The 19,210-nt window shown below is 38.9% G+C and overlaps 1 protein-coding gene across 1 annotated transcript in view; it reads left to right on the forward strand.

Annotated features, from left to right (window-relative positions):
- The window catches only part of ABCA4 (ATP binding cassette subfamily A member 4), a 72,800-nt gene that overhangs the window by 13,473 nt on the left and 40,117 nt on the right, over window positions 1–19,210 (forward strand). The window contains exons 7-16 of the mRNA XM_064515893.1: window positions 1,551–1,640; window positions 2,023–2,263; window positions 3,790–3,929; window positions 4,201–4,317; window positions 5,044–5,241; window positions 10,739–10,944; window positions 11,752–11,928; window positions 13,897–14,119; window positions 15,883–16,104; window positions 17,805–18,009. Coding sequence (XP_064371963.1) covers window positions 1,551–1,640; window positions 2,023–2,263; window positions 3,790–3,929; window positions 4,201–4,317; window positions 5,044–5,241; window positions 10,739–10,944; window positions 11,752–11,928; window positions 13,897–14,119; window positions 15,883–16,104; window positions 17,805–18,009 — 1,819 coding nt within the window. The remainder of the gene's footprint in view (window positions 1–1,550; window positions 1,641–2,022; window positions 2,264–3,789; window positions 3,930–4,200; window positions 4,318–5,043; window positions 5,242–10,738; window positions 10,945–11,751; window positions 11,929–13,896; window positions 14,120–15,882; window positions 16,105–17,804; window positions 18,010–19,210) is intronic.

Here is a 19,210-nt window from a genome sequence, read left to right on the forward strand (position 1 = left end):
TTGGCCCAAAGAAACTCTTCAGTTTTCATGTTCTTCCTTTTTCCGTGATATCATATTAACTTCCAGTGAATATGAAAGCATTTGGATAGGCAGTTTGGGGAAAGCTTTAATCCTATTCTGTTCTGAGAGTTTATATACGTTCCCAGCTGTATACTCTGATATGTAGGTGGAATAAATGCATGGTTTCTGCTGATCCTGTCTTATGCACTCTCATAGAGAAGGTGAACTAACTTGAGTATGAATTCTGCTAGCAGTGTTTCTATTTAGACCTGATTCATACTGAATGCCTGCTACAAGAAGTAAGATTCAGGACTAAACACATGCAACTTTGCCTCTATTTCTCTTGTTTTCCTCCTCTAGCTACGGGAAGGAGGTTCTTAGTTCCATATGCACTCTAGGTTTTCTCTGGTTTACTTCATGTTGTTTACAACACCTGCTGCTCATGGTTTGAAAGGAGCCAGGTGAAGACAAGTGCTTGAAGAATCCAGTGCAGAGACTGGTTCTCCTCAGGGGCCACAGGGAAAGCATATTTTGAAGCAGTGTTTGTGTGCATTTCCTGCCTGGACTGCAAGTGACAGACTGGAACATACTAACATGTGCTTTCCAGAAGAATTCTTGCATTGTGATTCCCTGCCAGGTACCTACACAGTGCAGCTGTCTTCTGCTTTCTTAACTACCTGCTGACTGAAAGGAATGGCAAGGAAATCAGCAAGATGTACAGTTGCAGTTTTGGGGAAATCTTTTTAGGGCCTGATCTCAGAAATTTTACAGTCTGGCTATTTAAAAGTCCAGCTTTATATTTTGTTGTAACACCAGAAGAAGTAGATGCTTGAGAAAGCCTCAGAGTGCTAGGCCTTAGTGCAAATGTGATTCTTGAGACAGCTGACAGGGATGCAGTGCCAGAAGCACAGTAATATGTGACAGCCTGCCGTGGTAGCACCTCTTTCTTAAAAAGCCAGCGATAACTGACATGTTAGTTTCTGTGGGAAAGGCCATTGGGCCTGTTTGCAGGAGCCTGCAGAAGCCACTGTTTCTGCCATTTCTGACAGACGTTGAGGAATAGACTGTCTCCAAAATCGGGAAGTCTCACAGGTGTAAAGTACTACCAAGTATTTTGCCTCCACAGCAAGCAGGGGCTTCCAAACCACAGCAATGGCTACATTAGAAGTTAGCAAGAGTCTGTACATCTCACTGAAAGATTAGCATCTGTGAGAAACAGCTCCTCATAAATCCTAGTTCCTGCATTCCTTCTCCACTTTTGTAACTTTGGTGTAACAGGCTTAGGTAAGCAAAACAAATCCTAAGTTGTATTTTCAGTGGCCTGTGACTGTTTCAGCCTCCTATTAGTAAGAACAATTACTCAGGCTACTGTGTGAGTCTTTGCACAGGCAGTGAGTTTGTGGCTCTACAAAACTCACAAGACAGTGTTCCAAATAGCTCAAAGTACTGGAGCTAAAGAGCTGCGATCACAGGATTTTCTTGTCTTGCTGTAATAGCTGTTGTCATGTAGAAGCTAGACAAAGCTCATTATGCTTCTGATGTATTCACAGCTTCCCACTGTGTTGGACAGAAACTCACCAGGTGTTGATCTCAGGTCCTGGGGGAGGGTGCTGTCTAATGTCGCCCGAGCAGTGCAAGAGGTAAGTGGTCTGATAACAAGTGGCATCACTTTTCTGGGCAGTGCATGGTTCTCCTTTTCCTTTGTTCTATTTATGTTCCAGTTACCTGCTTAATCAGAAAGAAGATAGATTTGTTCAGGAAGAGGTGATTCATTAGAAACTCATCTTTAACTCACTACAGAATAGACAGAGGTGTTGATGGCTACAAAGCATATTGATCTTTTCAGGAAAGGCACGAGAGAATAAAAACTGAAAATGGTGCCTGAGGCTAGGACAGAGGAGATAGAAGGACTAGGTTCTGACTGCATCCAGACTTTAGCAGTCTAGGAACAACTGAGACCTCTCCAGATACTTTTCTCCTTTAAGTGATTGCAATTAATAAAGAAGTCTTGTTTTGCTACAGCTAGCCAGGAAGCCAAGTATTCAGGACCTTTTGGTGGTTCTGCAACCGTTTGTTCAAGATGGAGAGCCAGACTCCTTAGGCCACTTGCTGAACTCCCTGTCTGATCTTTTCTGTGGCTACCCAGAAGGAGGTGGATCCAGAGTGCTTTCTTTCAACTGGTATGAAGATAATAACTACAAAGCTTTCCTGGGGATTGACACCACAAAGAAGAAATCCAGTTATCTTTATGATAATACAACCAGTAAGTTTTTTACCAAACCCTCACAAAGTATGTAGACAGGTGGGGGTTATGTTAGAATACTAGTATTGCTTTTACAGAATAATATTTTAAAGCAGTTGATTTTGGAAATTAGAGACTGATGATATGATTTTACTTCATCTTTATAGCTGGAAGCAGAGGAGCCCTGGAATTGAGAACTGACTGAAATACGTGTTAACTTTCAATAGGAGGGCATAAAATCACCCTAATAGTTAAGACAATCTGTCTTATTTTCTAATATCTGCTGCTGCTATTGGACAGAACTAGATGCTTCTGAAGAAGGTTCAGGAAACTTCATAGTGGAGTATTCTGAAATTACTTTTCCTCAGGCAAATTTCATTGAAAGTCTATCAATTTGACTTTCAGCCTGGAGCACAGGAATTTTTAAATCTCTCCTTTTAAATAATGCTTAATTTAATATATAGTGTCTGTTCTCTTCCTGCATAGAAGTACATGTATCTTGTAGCAATGAGTTCTACAGTATAATTAAATCTTATGTGAAAATATTTGAATTTTAATCTGTTTTAATCAAATTTAAATTTTGTTTCTTCAATTTCCTTACTTCTTGCTATTGCACTAGGAGAGACTGCAAAGTGTAGCTGGTTTTTTAAATTTTTTCTGCTATTTGTTATTTTATCTCTTTATTATGCCCTCTTCTATCTGTTATTTAGTTTTTATTTAGACTGAGACCAGCAGCAGTTTTTGCTATACTAACAGCTGTATCATAGCTGGTATTAGATTTCTCTGTCCCTTCTGCTGTGACAGATATGATTGTCTTAAAAAGTACAGGCAAGCCTTTTGCCTGTAGAGAGACTCCTACCCTTTCCCACTCGTGTTGATACTTGACTCTGTTCACATTCGAACCTCCACAAGACCTGTAAAGGGCCCAATGCTCCATTTCTTCAGCCAGGAAAGAAAACAGTTGAATCCTGTCCAGGTATATTACTTACTAGCACATGAGTAAGGTAGAAATGTTTACATACAAAGTGTTTAACCGAAATTATTGTAAGATCCAGTTCTGAACTCTTCCAGGGTTCAACAGGTTCAGTTCCAAGCCTGCTGGATCTCCAGTCGAACAGTTTATATTGTGTATGCATTAACCACTGATATGTTCAAAATAGTTTCATATTAGTATCAACTACCATTCAAAGAAGTTAAGTCACCAGAGAAAAGCAACTGGAGCTAAAAGCTGATCAGAGAGATCTGAGCTCTCTAGTTTCCTTCAATTTTAAAAATACCTTATAAACAATAGCAACCTTTGAACAGTAAAATTTGTTTGTTTCCTTTTCTATATTCCCTGCTGTCTATTTTGCAGCTCTAAAATATACTTGGTATTCTTTTCCATTTCGTTCAGAAGTTGTAGTTCTACATTGAGAAATATGCTTAGCCTGCTCAAATTCAAAATGCTTTAAACTGCCCATATTGCCAGTGAAAAGCCCTGCAGGATGCTGTGTATGATAGAATTTGGGTAGGGTTACATAAAACTGTTGCTTTCTGTCTGTCTTTAGCACCCTTTTGTAATGCACTGATCCAGCACTTGGAATCAAATGCTTTAACCAAAATCGCCTGGAGTACTGTGAAGCCCCTGCTGATGGGAAAAATTCTCTTTGCTCCTGACTCACCTGCTGTACGACAAATTCTAAAAAATGTAAGAAGTTCTGAAGAAAAAAAGATATATATATATGTGTGTGTGTGTGTTCCAGTTGAATGGAATGAAATGTTCCAGTTGAATTCTACAAATTCATTTTTGAGAAATATTAATGTTTCTCTTATTTAAAAAGTTTATTAAAGTACTGAAAGTAAAAGCTATAGCACTTGTAAGTTATAGCTTTCAGTGTCACTGGATGCTCAGATCATCAGTTCTGCGTGTTTCTCTCTTTAGTATTCAAAATATTCTTTTCTGTTTTCTTATTCATCAGGCAAACTCCACGTTTGAGGAACTTGAACGCCTCAGACTGTTGACCAAAGCCTGGGAAGAAGTAGGACCTCAGCTGTGGCACTTCTTTCAAAACAGCCTGCAAATGAACATGATCCGTGTATGTAATAGCTTAGTAGGGAGCCACAATAAGAGCAGCCTTTCACCATCCTTTATTAAGGGATAGGAGAATTAATTTTGAAGGTTTGGCTGGAAGCACAGCCTTTGCAGCAAAGAATATGTGGCCTTTAAGGCTGTGGGACTGTGGTTACTGGGTTTGGTTTGAAGACTCCAGGACAGAACCTCAGACCTGGAAAAACTCTAGAGTCTAGTAATGGCTTCTCAACAAAGGCAGCAATTGGTTCTGCCCCTCCTCTCCAAAACCTCCTTCAAGAGCAGGGAACTTGACTTTCAGCATATGCAAAGAAGGCAGCAGGACCATGTTTTTGCTGGACCCAGCAGTTTACTGACTTAGGAAATAGGAAGTTTGCTTTGTTTTCACTTAAATCTGACTCTCATGAGCTGCAAATAGTGTTTGTAAAGTAGGTCATACTAGAGAAAACATTCATTTTTCCACACTCTTCTCTATTAGATTAGACATTTATTACATTTATCTACTTGCTTATAAGCAAAAAATGCAGTTAATAGCCAAGGATAAATTCCTTTTTATCCATTCTTCAAGTCTCACCTCCATTTCAACTATGTAACTGCCCATTTACAGAATTAATTCCTTAGCATACTCTTTTGTACTAATTCATAGTTCAGAAAGTTACTGGAAGATCTTTTTGTCTAAATGGGTACACGAAGAGGAACACTGTAGTGAAGTTGGCCTGATGTGTTTCCCCAGGACTCTCTGAAGCACCCTACAGTGAAGGGCTTCTTGAACAGCCAGCTCAGGGCTGAAGGCTTAACTGTAGAGGACATAATCAACTTTCTCCACAATGGGTCCCCAGGGAGCCGGGAGAAGGGAATGGCAGACTTTGACTGGAGGAACATCTTCAGTGTCGCAGATCAAGCTTTGCGTTTGCTGAGTCAGTATCTGGAGGTAAGGCCAGCCTTCCTGCTGCTGGTTTTAGACCAAAGCCTTTTAGAGAATGTCTTACAGCAGGGTAGGCAGTACTTGGGTCTGTGGCAACAGACAAGGTTAAAATTGTAAGACATCTTCATTTGTTTCAAATCTCCTCTCTGTATTAAAAGCGTGTTTTAAAATAACACAATAGCATAAGAACATGAATAATTATTATTATGAAAAAATTTAATTAGAAGATCCACAAATGCTGTATTCCAAATTTTGGTTGAATCTCTGAACAAACTTTGTTCGGAGACAGCAAGCAAATGGAAAGCATCAAGGAAAAGTTTTTCATAAGTACTAATTACTGATAGGCCACTAATTTCAACAAGAGCAGGATGAGAGAAGCCCAAAGTTCTTTGGAATGTGCCACTCCATTATTTTAAGCACCTGATCATATGTCTGTTGAAACCAATGAGAGAATTTCTACTTGCTCTGTAGCCACTTCTGACAAGGTGTCTGTGCCTGCTTCCTGGAATGTGTGCCTCCCCCCACCCCCTTCTTTAGGGGCTCTGTGTTTTTGTGGGGCACTCTCAGGCTGTTGAAGAGCCCCACAGAACGGAAAGTGAGGTGCAGCTTCACTGCGTAAGTAAAAAGCTAAAAATGTATTTATGGTAGGGGTTTTTTTTCCAGTGACTCCTAAATGCTGAAGCGATATAGATGTCATTTATCTCTTCTTTTCATCTCTCCCATATTGGTGAGCTGAAAATATCCATCATTCAAGAAAATATTTTGGAAGATACTTTTAATAATAGGCTGCTCTGCCATGAACAATCTAACTTACTGATGAATTCATTAGACTTGGACGAACAAGTCCGGTGCAAAAAAGATGATAGGCATCTAATGCATCCGTTGCTTCCCAGGGCTGTATAAGTGAGGCCAGAAGTTACTGCTTATCCTGTATCTTTCTGACTGGAGGTAAAGATGTGTTGGGAACTGGGCTGCAAATGGGGTAGACTCCTGCTGAGTTAGATAAATGAAATGCCAACTCTTTTTTGTAAACTTACGAGCCCAAAGTGAACTGGTGGACCCTGCCATGTTGCAGATTAGCTCTGAGAGCTAACTATTGCTGTTGGCAATAATATTAATACACAGGGATTCTACATTTAGTATCTCCCATTGAAGGTCAGAGACTTTACAGAGATTATATGTTGTACAGCATCTCTGAAAGAAAAGTAAATATTGAATTATCATTTAATGGTTAAATAAGTTGTGCATCAAGCTTGTGCAGAAAGTTGCTACCAGCTGTAGGGAACAGGGCCAAGTCCAGTTCTGGTCCAGTTCAGTCTAAAAGGCCATCCATTCCCTGCAGGAAGGCAGGCACTGAGGGTTTACCACCATTCTAAAGCTTCTACAAGAGGGAATAATAAAGCTTTTGCACAAAGCTCTGCTAAGTCTTTTGATGCTGTTTTCCATCATGTCAGCAGAATTATTTCTTACTCAAGCTGAGTGAAATATATTGCTTGCTGCAAGTCAGTGCTGCAACATTCACAATATCGAAGCAGTAACTATACCTGGTAGTAGCAGATCTTTGTGTCCCAAAGTTGTCTGTAATGAGCTTATTCTTTTAAGTTTGATGTTTACACAGAGTTATCAGCATTTGAGAACGTCACACTGTGCTGAGCACAACTGGAACAAGTAGCTCCCTTTCTAGGAACCCCCACACATTTCTCACCCATAGTATACAATGAGGAGACATGTGCTGCCAGCAACAACCTTTAGAGACTCCAGATCTCTGTGCTGCAAGCTGTGTTGCAGTCGAGGATCCCAGACATTATGCAGTTGCTGCTCTTCCTCACTACCCTAAGGATTGCGTAGTCTTCCCTTTGATTGCTTCAGGCAGTGGAACAGCTAAACTCTTTGCGGTGCTTACCAAAGCCCCTTTTAATACTTACTCACTTCAGTTTTTATCTTAGTAACTTAGTTTTGTTTTTCCCATTTTTAATGGGCTATTTTACATTGCTAAATAGTAATTGGAACAAGTTATGAAATAAACTTCAAGTGGAAGAAGAATGAATTTTGATACGGTGATATTTACAAAGGCACAAACTGTGTTGCAATTCACTGAAGAAAGCTTAGGTAGAACTTTAAGCATTTCTTTTCAGTGCAATTAATGTTAGAGAAATTCTAACTCTTGGCTAGTAGACTATGCTATTAAATCTCTTTTCACTTTTGAATGGGCTGAATTACCACAACACTGGTGTGTTAGCCTGGGTTTTATACAGGCTTTGGTTTCTTTTTACCTACACAGAGCACCCATAAGCACTTCTTTTTTGTTTTTTCAGTCCTTGTTGCTTCCTTGACTAGATATCTGGGTTAAGAGCCTACACTGCCTCTCAGGCTAGTCTAGGCACTGTCTATTCTGCAGTGAATATTCCATAAATGCAGTGCCATTCCCACAAATTCCTGTGGAGAACTACATGAATTCTCCTGAAGCTCACACAAATACCCTGAACTGAATTCCAGCTCACCTCTTCACAAATAAACTGCAAATAATCCCCCAGACACTTTGAAGACACAGTAACACAACAGGACTTTGCTACAGAAACACTGATGATTTGGATAGAACTAAACTGAGTTCCAGAACTGAGTAACTATGAGGGATAAACAAAACCAAAAAAAGAAAAAATTAATACAACCTGAGCTGTCAGTCTAATCTGAATTCTTTTCTGACCTATAAGTCAATAAGTTTTCGTGCCTTATTTTCCTTTCTGAGATGAAATTCTATATAGCTTAATTTTATAAAGCAGATTAGGAAAATAAATATTTGCAAAAAGTTTGGAGCAAAATGCTCAGAAGGATGCTATCGTAGTCAAAGCTACAAAATAATAATGTTGTCCATTTAAGTAGTATTTTGTTTTCCTGCCAGTTAAAAATATATTTCCATATAGATCTCATTAAACTGTGAGATGATCTTTCAGAGTCTCATCAATAGAAATGAATAATAAAATTGAAAATGTAACAAGCATACTTCAATTTTAAAAAAAGCAAAGTATGATTTATCAGAGGGAAAGCTTAAGGGGGAGTCTTTAAATTTAAGATATTTGCCTGTTAAAAAAGAGGTTGCCTCCATGAGCACTTTGATGTAATTTCTGGTTATTGACCTGCAAGAGATGATCAAGCAGATAAGATCAAACAAGTTAACTTCTTGATATATTATGAAGTGAGGTAATTAAATAAATATTTTCTCAGTCAGTCTGGAGGTTAAATACATCTACTCTCTGGTAATGCCTTGTTAATTCTGGAGTGAGGAAGCCAGAGATACAAATACAAGGCTGTAACTTTCCAGGTAACTGATGACAGCATTTGTAGAATTCGCAACCTTTTTGTCTTATGCCTGTTAAAAAGGAGGAAAATGGGGTATATTTAAAAGGATTAGATATTTTGATGACTTGGTGTCTTATGTTTGAATTAATAATAGTACACTTTGCAATAATGATGGTGACTAAGAAAGAAGACAGCTTGCTGTGATGGTTAAACCACATTTTAATTATTGAGCCAGTTGGAGCTTGTTAACTTAAGCCAGCAGGTTAATTGCACAGCAGAATTCAATAGGAACACAGTATTATCAGTAAGATCAATTGACTAGCTGGCTGGCATTAAACAATATGTTAAAACTAAAATGCCTAAATAACTAAGAGACTTCAAGAATCAAATTTATGCTGTGATCTGCCAGCGCTGCACTTGACAAAACATTTTCTGGAAGTTCCATATCCTTTACTTACAGAGCAGTCATTCTTTAGCTTTCTGGTGTTCACTCGGGCATTGCCTAGGCTGAAAAAATTGTCCCCAAACTTGAAAAAAGGCAGTGTTTTTATCCAACAGGAGTGACAAAAAGTTCTAGTAGCTAAATTATTTAATAGCTGTGTTAATTGCATCTCCTGTGCACAGACTGTGAAGGCAGTTCCTTATACCAGGACTTAGTCTGCGCTGCAGCTTCTGCCCTTCCGATTCAGTTATTTGCTTTTTTGAGGGAACCTTCCCAGTATATTCCAAATGATAGTTCATATTTCCATGGCTGAGTGATTATAGCAGCTTAAATAAATTTTATAAAATTATTTCGTTTAATCTAGTAAAAATGGTACCACAACTTCTGCTCAACCTAGTACTGTGTGTTTTGTACAGGCACATCTAAATTTGCCTCGTCTTGCTTGTATTGCAGCAGTAGCTCCTGCCTTAGTGGATATAAGGTTTAATGACTTTAATTCTCAGAAGCCACCTGTGGTCACCCACAATGTTAGCGCCAGTTTGAGATGAAGAGAAAATTCCCTTCTGACCCTAAATCTCATGATCAGTTTAATTCTGACCTGTTGCACAGGGTGTATAAACTAGACATCTGGGAATTTAATGCTAATAGGAATATCAGTGCAACAGGTCTACATTTCATCTCTAGCATCTAAATTGAAGCTGATTTATAGAGGAAGGATGAGGAAATTTCCTTGGCCCCATTAGGCAGCCAATACAACACAGCACTCCCTCAGCTGAGAGCAGGCACTACAAAAGATTTTTCTGATTTACAGCCTTAGTGATCAAGGCAAAGTTTTGTCACTGTATCTGCAGAAGAGTGAATAATGTTATAAGCACCTGCAAGACAATTATTAGTCTGAGAAACCAAACAGTGTTGCTGGGAACTATTTAAAGCACCACTAAGACTAGAACGGGGCAGGGTAGCCATGATAGCATGCCTTCTTCACTCTGTCCAGAGAGCCAGATTTTTTCACTCATCTGTATATTGAGGACATTCTGTTATCAGACTGGTATTATCAGGCCAGAGAAGAGATGCTAGAATGATCTGTTATATATATTTGCTTTTCATTCTTCTGTGTCTCTGTTTGAAGGTTCATGTTTTCAAAAAAGCTCCCCAATCTGATTCCCAAAACTGTCTCTCAAAAGCCAGACTGTGCAAAGGTTAAAAAAAAAAAAAAAAAGAAAAAGAAAAAGAAAGAAAGAAAAAGAAATCTCAGAGATGAGAGTTACACTAAGAAATTTATCATAACGCCTGAGATAACTTGGTCTTTGCTCTACTTTAAATAGAGGAGAGCTCTTCCTGATTATAGGTAGGGCTGAAGGGTAGGATTTAGCATTCTCCCCTCTTCCTAGTAAGATACTTAGTTTTAGAAGCTGTTTTCAAAAGCCTCTTTCAAAATTGTTCCATCCACTCACACTGACTATGTTAAAGCTAAATCTGAAGTTTACAGGACATTTAAGGAGAAGGTTGTTTCTGAGCTTGGATTGATAATGTTGTGTGCTTTGAATTTGTCATAAGAATTAAGCTAAGAAGGGGAAGTCTTCATGGTGGAGGGGAAAGTCAACTATTAATCTCAATAGTTTCAGTATAAGCGTTTAAAGCTGAAAATGACAGCTATTTCAGATGAAGCTACCTGCTCTCCTATTGTCAACCACCAATGTGTGCTTTAACGTACACCTCCTGCTAATTTATTCCTATGCGATTGTTCTCTGTGATTATTTGCAGTGCTTAACTTTGGATAAATTTGAAGGCCATCTTGATGAAACCCAGCTGACTCATCAAGCTCTTCATTTGCTAGAAGAAAACAAATTCTGGGCTGGTGTAGTTTTTCCTGACATAGAGCCCAGAGCCAATAGTCTTCCCACCCATGTGAAATACAAGATTCGAATGGACATAGATGCAGTGGAGAAAACAAACAAAATCAAAGACAGGTGTGTGATGGTTCCTTCCTAGTTCTTATCTGCTGTCAAATGAATGAGAGATGCATAGGGACCTTACAACCTGCCTTGGATACAGGCATGAAATCAATTTAGATTTACTGATATTTAGTACATAATGTAGAGCAGAGTCCATCTCCAGTTACCTATGTCTCACTGACACAAGTGGTGTCACTTTTCTGACAGTTAGGCCAGACAGTGGGTAGGTGCATGGATGCATGGCAAAGAGAATGACTCTGCTCAGAACATGTTCAATAACCTGCCTAAAGTTCACCTTCCCAAAGTTTCTAATTGGCTCTATCACTGGGAGAGACAGACAAGGAAGTCCCATGTGTACTGTGACCCAGCTCTCCTCCCCCTGGACAGTAGAACTTCTCTGTTCTTTGTCCTCAGGTCCCCTTTCCACTGGACTCGCTTTTTAAAGGGATAGCAAATGATTTCTCAAGCTTGTCTGTGCAGAGAGATTTAATGGTGTCTGATAGTTCCACTTCAGCTGTTCCAGTTTAATCTCCAAGTATACTGTATTCTTAATACAGTTATTTCTACTCCAGAGCAGTTACTCTGCTGCATGATTAATGTAGGCAAATTTAGGCCAAAACTGCTGTTCTGGTTAAGTGTAGAGGAAAATTAAAGAAAACAAAAGTACATTCCAAGTCATTTACTTTCTCAAGCAGTGTGTTCTGACAGCATAAAATCTGAAAGCTCCAGGTAGTGCCCTTACAAGTTCAGTGGCTAAGATTCTCCACCCCACCCCCCAGCCACTGCTTACCCAAGTGATTTCCGTGCGGGTTTTCTCCTTAGGTACTGGGATCCTGGTCCAAGAGCCGATCCTGTGGATGACTTACGTTACATCTGGGGAGGCTTTGCATATCTGCAAGACATGATTGAGCATGGGATTATAAAGACCCAGACCAACACTGAAGTGCCATTAGGAATTTATTTGCAGCAAATGCCATATCCATGTTTTGTGGATGATGTGTGAGTAAAAACAGTTTACAGCCTTAATTTTGATGAATGTTTGGATCGCTGTGCTACTGTAACTGTCTGGGTATAAATCCCCTCCATGTATACCTTAATACTCCCAAACACCATTTCTAGCCCCAGTCCTAAACCATATATGCAAGACCAGTAAGTGAATATATTAGCACTCCTAAAAGCCTTCTTTGTTCACAACCTACCCATGTTCCCAACCCTGGCTTTGTTGTATCCAGACAACCAGTGTCCAGACCAAAAATGAACATAGCACACTGGCCCCTTAAGAGTAAGGGTGGTCTTCCTGATTTTGCATCTCACACAAAACTAAAAAAAAAAAAAAAAAAAAAAAATCTGATCTCTTTAGGCCATACTTTCCAAACAATAGTGACCCTAACCTCAAACTTCACATTAATCATATCTGCGAATCCATTATCCATAAGACACCTAAATATAATGCACTGATCCCTAACAATGCCACCCCTGGATCCATCCCTGTTTATCACACAGAATCCAGCAAAAACATGAGCTTTTCGAAAGTTCTTTTACCTAACTCTAAAACTAAGCCTCCTTGTGTAGTGTATAACCAGTACTTCTAACAAAACTGAACACAAAGCATTGACTGGTGTTAGAATCAACACTCTACCTCCTTCTGTTAACTGTGCAGGATCCATCAAAAAGTCCTAAGCCTCTTTCCGTAATTCCTAATCACAGCTTTCGTTATATTCTGAGAACATTTCCTAAAGCAAAACTGAACATAAAATATTGGTTCTAGTGGAATTGGTATCTCTTGTTATCTCTAAAAGTCTTGCCTGACTGCTGATGGGGCAGAAACCCCATCTGTGCAGAAGCTCTCTGAAGCCTGCAGCAGCAACACACAGTTCAGGGCTGACATCCAAACCCAGTGATGGACTCTGCAGACAGCCTGCTTAAATGAAACAAACGCGTAACCATGGTAAACGTATACGTTGTGCTGTGTGTGGCCTAGCACTGGGCTGCACAGGTCCACCAACAGGCAAACCCGGTGTGTCTCAAGCCTCCAAGCTATTCCACAAAACTATGATTTAGTTTTTACAGGCCAGATTGCTCTTCAGGAAAATATAGTGGAATAAATAAAGATTTTGAGTTTATTTTGGCAATGGCAAAAAGGTAGTTCTATAAGGCTCAGAATTAGGAACCTGAAGGCTTTTTGCTCCTTTTAATTTTTAGCACTCTTAGCTTTTGACCCTTAAAGAATAAAGCCTAACTGGGCTATTTGAAGTAAGCTCATTCAAAATTGTGATCTCAAAATTGGCACAAAGTGTTTTTAGCTTTTTCACCTCCAAAATCTCTTCACCCCCAATAGTGCATTCAGGGCAATCCTTCATCAGGGAGCCTGTGCGCACACAGATTCTGGGGGAAGGACAGCGGGAGAGAGCAGTGCCTTTCTCGCCGTACACAGAGGGCCGCCTACAGCAGCCTGTCCCATCACCCAGGTTGTGGTTTGCATGAATTTCAGCAGTCTTGCTGGCAACGTGCGGTGCTTTTAATATGTCATTTGTATAATTTTTTTTTTGACAGTGAATCTTGGGAACATAAGAGGACAACGACACTCCAAAATTGTTAGCTGGTGTCCTAAAATATTCTTTGTACATTATAGTAAAACCATTATGGCAATTCACTGTGAAGAGAGATGTATTTCCATGCCTCACCACATGTTCTGTAGCCTTCTGCAACCCTTAGAAAACTTCTTTATAAAATGGGAATAACGTATATCTATCTCAGGGGAGGGTAGCAACTACTAGTTCATTTATATTTGGGTTGCTTGTGAAGTCCCTTAATGCCATGTTATCGATGTTTAGACTGAGAACTTCCAATCTTATGTTTCATAAATGCATAAACTGTTCTTCCACACTTTTCCTTTTTTTCTTGCCTTTCATCCTAACACTTCTGTTTTACCTAAATTTCATTCATTCCTCTCTCCTTTCCTGGTAGCTTCATGATCACCCTAAACCGCTCCTTTCCCATCTTCATGGTGCTAGCTTGGATCTATTCAGTTTCCATGACTGTGAAGAGTATAGTGCTGGAGAAGGAAATGCATCTGAAAGAGGCTATGAAGAACAGGGGCATCACTAATGGAGTGATTTGGTGCACTTGGTTCCTAGACAGCTTCATCATGATGGCTGGGAGCACATTCCTCCTCACAGTGCTGATTATGGTAAGGATTACCACAGGAATGACAGCAGAAATTCCCAAACTCGCTGTTGTGTTTGCATGGTTGATACCAGTTTGCTGTTGAGAAACAATAGTAACCATTCATAGGGAGATGGAAACAGCTGGTGGCCTGTTCTGATCACAGCATGTAGCAGGCACATTCTTGTAAGCAGACCTCATGACAGCATTAGCACTTGGCAGAGTCAGAAAGATAAATTTACTGGTGAGATTTATTGAGAGATCCTCCACGGAGCAATACACCAGGCTGGTTACTCTGTATACTGTATTTCCTGTAGACAGAGGCAGATCTCCCAATAAATAAGAATTGTGGCTTTAAGTAGAAATGATCATAGTATGAAAAATCCTTATCTTGTAATTCACCATGTTTGATCTATTTATTATATTCAGTGCTCACTTAAACTATGGCACTGTTGCAAAGGAAAGAGACACTGCGAGGACAGAACACATCCCTCCCTGCCTGGAGAAAAAAAAAAATCCTGTCTATCCTGTGAGTCAGAATTGCTGTAATTTTTTTTAATATTTTATGTCAGTTTGGATTTAGTCTTTAAAGCCCACCTTTCCTCTCTTTTAGCTGAGAACCAGCTTTTCCTGGCAGCTATGTTAGTTGTATTGTTAAATAAATCTGTGACATTTTGATAGGAAAGAATGCCATGGTATCTCTTCTAACATGGGGAACTGGTATTGCTATAAATGCAGTTAGGATTCAGTCTGCTCCGTCTAATGAACCTGCCATGATGAGTTGTTCTAGTTCTTTGCAGTTCTGATACAGCTTGGATGGGTAGAGAACCCCTACTTTATTTGCTACACTGGTTTAATTAAAAATCAGAATGTAGTTAATACTAGTGAGGAATGTGCTTATACCTATAATTCATTTCCCTTCCTCGGTTTCGCTATGCCTGTGTGAGGCACCTTTGTGCAATATAAATACATTCTAATGTGAGGTTGTAGCATTACAGCTTTGATTAAAAAAAAAAAATAGCTTCACAGGCCCAGTGGGATAGTACAAAGTGTTGTGATCTATTTATATAACACTGTTTTTTAGGACTAAATAAATAATTAGCTGTGGTCCATGCTCTTCCTTCAATCTACAAAAGCTCTGCAGAAGAAAGGTCAATAAAAGTTCACCCAGTGGATTATTTAGTACAAAAGGAGCTCTGGGAAACTGCAGTTGTTTTCCTCAGTTGTGATAGCCTCCTAAAATTTGAGCATCATTTAGATGCAGAAAATAATGCTTTATAATTTTCCTATTATTTTTTTTTAAGAATAAATTCTGTCAGACTTCCTTATATTGTCTTTTCTACGCATCGAACAAGGGACTGAGGACAAGTTATGAAGAGATCAATAAAAATTTATTATGACAGTTCAGATATAGGTTTATTTAAAATGTATGAATTTCCATGCAGACACATCTTGCTTGGAACCATCTGCATGTTAACACAGGAACAGAATGTCTGTTTTCAATCAGTTATGGACTAAATTCAGTCATCAAATATGAATATGAGCTGTGCAGCCTATGGTACTAACCTGAAATCAAGCTGAGAACAAGGATAAAGTGAGATCAAGGCTTTATGTTTGTAATGCCCATAGGTGTTAAAACATTATTGCCTGGGGAAGAGTTAGAGACCATATTAGGTAGACTGGCTTATTACTCATTGCAAGTTATATGTTGATGGTAATTATGACCTTTTCTGCTGGTTCAGAAGGTGGCAATACTTCTAAATGTATTTGTTTTCCATATGCTTACAGCGCGGCCAAGTGCTACAGTATAGCAGTCCACCTCTCTTCTTTCTATTTCTACTGACATTTACCACAGCCACCATAATGCAGTGTTTCTTGTTCAGCACCTTCTTCTCCAAAGCAAATCTGGCAGCTGCCTGCAGTGGAGTCATCTACTTCACCTTGTACCTGCCCCACATTGTCTGCTTTGTCTGGCAAGACCACATGACTGTTAATCTGAAGATCCTAGCAGTAAGCCTTTCTCTGATTATCTAGTGTCTTTGTGTCCTCCTCACTGTCTCTGCTCTGTTCATATATGAGTAACAAAACACTGCACACCACCTCCTCTCTCTGCTTTTTTGATTGAGAGATTCATCTCTTGTCAAACAGAGATTGCAAGTGAATAAGCCTTCAGCGAGCCTAGTCACCAAGAGATGTTTTCATGGCTTTTAGAAAATACCACAAAATGTATTTTTTATTTTGAATGTTAGGAAATCAGCATAATGCTCAAAGTTTAAAACATTTCCTATAAGGCAAAACAAATTTAACTTCTGGTATGTTTAATAAATAAAAAGGGAAGTCAGAAAATGGGGACAGTTGTTTTCCTCATATCCTATAACATAGTTAGCAGGGTAATTTCCAAAGATGAGAAGACCCTAGGCTCACACTTCTCCTTTGTCTGAATTTTGAGTGAGAATCTGAACCCGGGTGCTATAGCTCTGACAAATATTTTCTGTCTAACAAGCTGTAGGCCATTTCCCGTGCAATGCTTCCTTGTTGGTTCTCTCTTCCATTATATATGTATATAAAATACCTAACTATTCACTGGAACTGGGAACTTCTTGCTCTGTTTTGCAATGAAACCGTGAACTTACAGAATCATTCATGCTGATTTTCTGTGGCCCAATGAATCAGATAGCTGCAGAGGTATGAAAGATCCATCTCTACTGAGCATTCTAACAACCTAGGTAAAAGACATGCTATCTCCTCTTGCATTAGGAAATCTAATGCAAAAAGAAAAAGAGAAAACAGTTACTCGAACAGCTGTAATTAAGTGTAAATATGGCTATGAATCAGCTTTCTAACTGTACATATATAGCATATAACATTTCTAGTTCTACAGATAAAGGCAATAAAATGCAAAACTTGATCTTGTCATTAAGTCAGGAAATGAGTAAGCTTGGCATTTGACAGGTCCTGATTTGGGAGGGAATCTGGAGACTGGCATACAGTCTGAGCAGAAAGGGTTTGATTCTCTTCTCGTCCTAAGGGAGGAGGAAGTCAGAGGTATAAACCAATGTGAGAAAGGATATTTGTTGACCAGAAATTCTGAATGTTTTCCTCTGTTCCTGGTATGTTTGGTCTTACATTTGTTGTTCAAAGGTTAGTTTCTGAAGAAGAGCTAACTACAAGGTGTGTAGAGAGGGTTGTGCATGGTGGGGGGGGACTGTAGAAAAAATGAAACCTTTTAGAGAAAAGTAAAATAATTGTACAATGAATGGTTGCTGAAAAACAAACACTTCTTTTAGCACATTATGATAGTACCTCACTGGGAGTTGCTGTCAGGATCTCTCTTGCCCCTCCTATTTTCCTATGGACTGATGTTCTTGGCCCTGCCACATACACTGGAGAAACATTTTATTCCTCCAAGACAGGCAAAGTGCATGCTGCAAACTTCTAGACCCATCTTTAACATTTGCAAAGCAGAAATATTAAGGGGAAAAAGAATAACCTCTGAAGCTTCCCTGATAGCCAAAGGAAGTAGAGCCAAGGTTGAATTGAGTCTTTTATGGTTAAATGCAACTTAAAATTGTCATCATTCAGAGGATTAGACATCCCAGTCCTATATATTATGAAGTTTCACAGTCTACTCCATAAAGGTCATCTTTTCTTATACTTGCCTTACGAAATTTTCCTCTGTCTCATATCATGTCATTCTTCCTATATTTCAGAGTTTGCTTTCTCAAGTAGCTTTTGGCTTTGGCACAGAATATTTGTCACGCTATGAAGAACAAGGTCTTGGTCTACAGTGGGGTAATATCAGAACCAGTCCCTTGGAAGGAGATGAATATAGTTTTCTATTTTCCATTAAAATGATGCTTTTTGATGCTTTTCTGTATGGAATACTTTCTTGGTACATAGATAATGTTTTTCCAGGTATGTCAGTTTCTTATTCATATAAAGCAGTGGTAATTGATGTAAGTTGTGTTAGCCTAATCAGTGTCGGAGTATTTCCCTATCAGAAACAGGGTTTTTGACATTGTAGTCTGTGATTCTGATCCACTATGGCACCACTATTTTATTAAGGGTTTCCCTTTTTCTCTCTTTTTCTTTCTCCCCATTTTAGTCCTGAAAAGAATGGAAAGAAGGCAGACGCAATTTCTGGTGCTGTTTTAAAAATTAAATAAAAAATAAATTTACAAAAATATAATTTTTAAAAAGCCAGTTTGTGTACATATTTGTGTACAACTTTTGAGAAATTTCGAATGTTTCTAGGGAGAATTTTTCATCCTCATCCAGACATTTTGAAAATACAAAAAAAAGGCCCTAGTTCACCAATGTACTACGGCCACGTTAGGCCAATTGTTTTTTAAAAGATGGTACTCTTTCCTGAGACATATAGTGTGTCCTAGGTGGCTGGAAAAGTTGCCACGTGGATTCCTTTGATTTCTTAAAGAGAATCCTGGTTCTAGAGTTGAGTTCAGAAAAGGATTTTCTTTGTTACCAATTACAAAGTTGGGGAGCTTTCTTTGTGAGAAAATGGTTTATCTGGCTACAGCTCAAATGGTTATCTTGCCTCTTATTCACTATGGTTACAATATAATACCAAATACAGACTGGTCTGCTGCATAAGCGAGGAAGCTTTCTTTTCATTAATTTCCTACTCCCACATGTGAATTGCAGCTCCAGAGTGTATTTCTTGGCAGATGGCTATCTGCAAGATTCCCCCCCCCCCTTTTTTTTGCTTGAGTGGTTACTCAGAATTTGAGATCTTACAGATTTTCTCAACTATGAAAGAAAATTGATGACAGACCAGGTATGCTTCTGTTTGTCTGCCCTTATCACTTAGAATAGTTAATCCAAGTTAAGAAAAGATATGGATTTGTTAAATTGTTTTAGATCTCTTAGGATATTTTCATTCAGAATTAAAGTGTAGCCTTAAGTCTGCTTTGTTTGTTTCCATTCCAAAGTGAACTATACAACACCAAGTTAATGCCTTTTTCAGTTTTTAAGAAATGTGTCCTCACAAAAAAGTTTAATGTAATGTAACATTTATTGTAGAAGTGAATTTGCAGTAACTTTCTTAAGAGTCCCTTTTTGAACAAGCCCTTATTGCAACCCTGTTTAGTTATAAAGA

Source organism: Dromaius novaehollandiae, chromosome 8, assembly GCF_036370855.1.
Source record: "Dromaius novaehollandiae isolate bDroNov1 chromosome 8, bDroNov1.hap1, whole genome shotgun sequence".
Lineage (NCBI taxonomy): Eukaryota > Metazoa > Chordata > Aves > Casuariiformes > Dromaiidae > Dromaius > Dromaius novaehollandiae.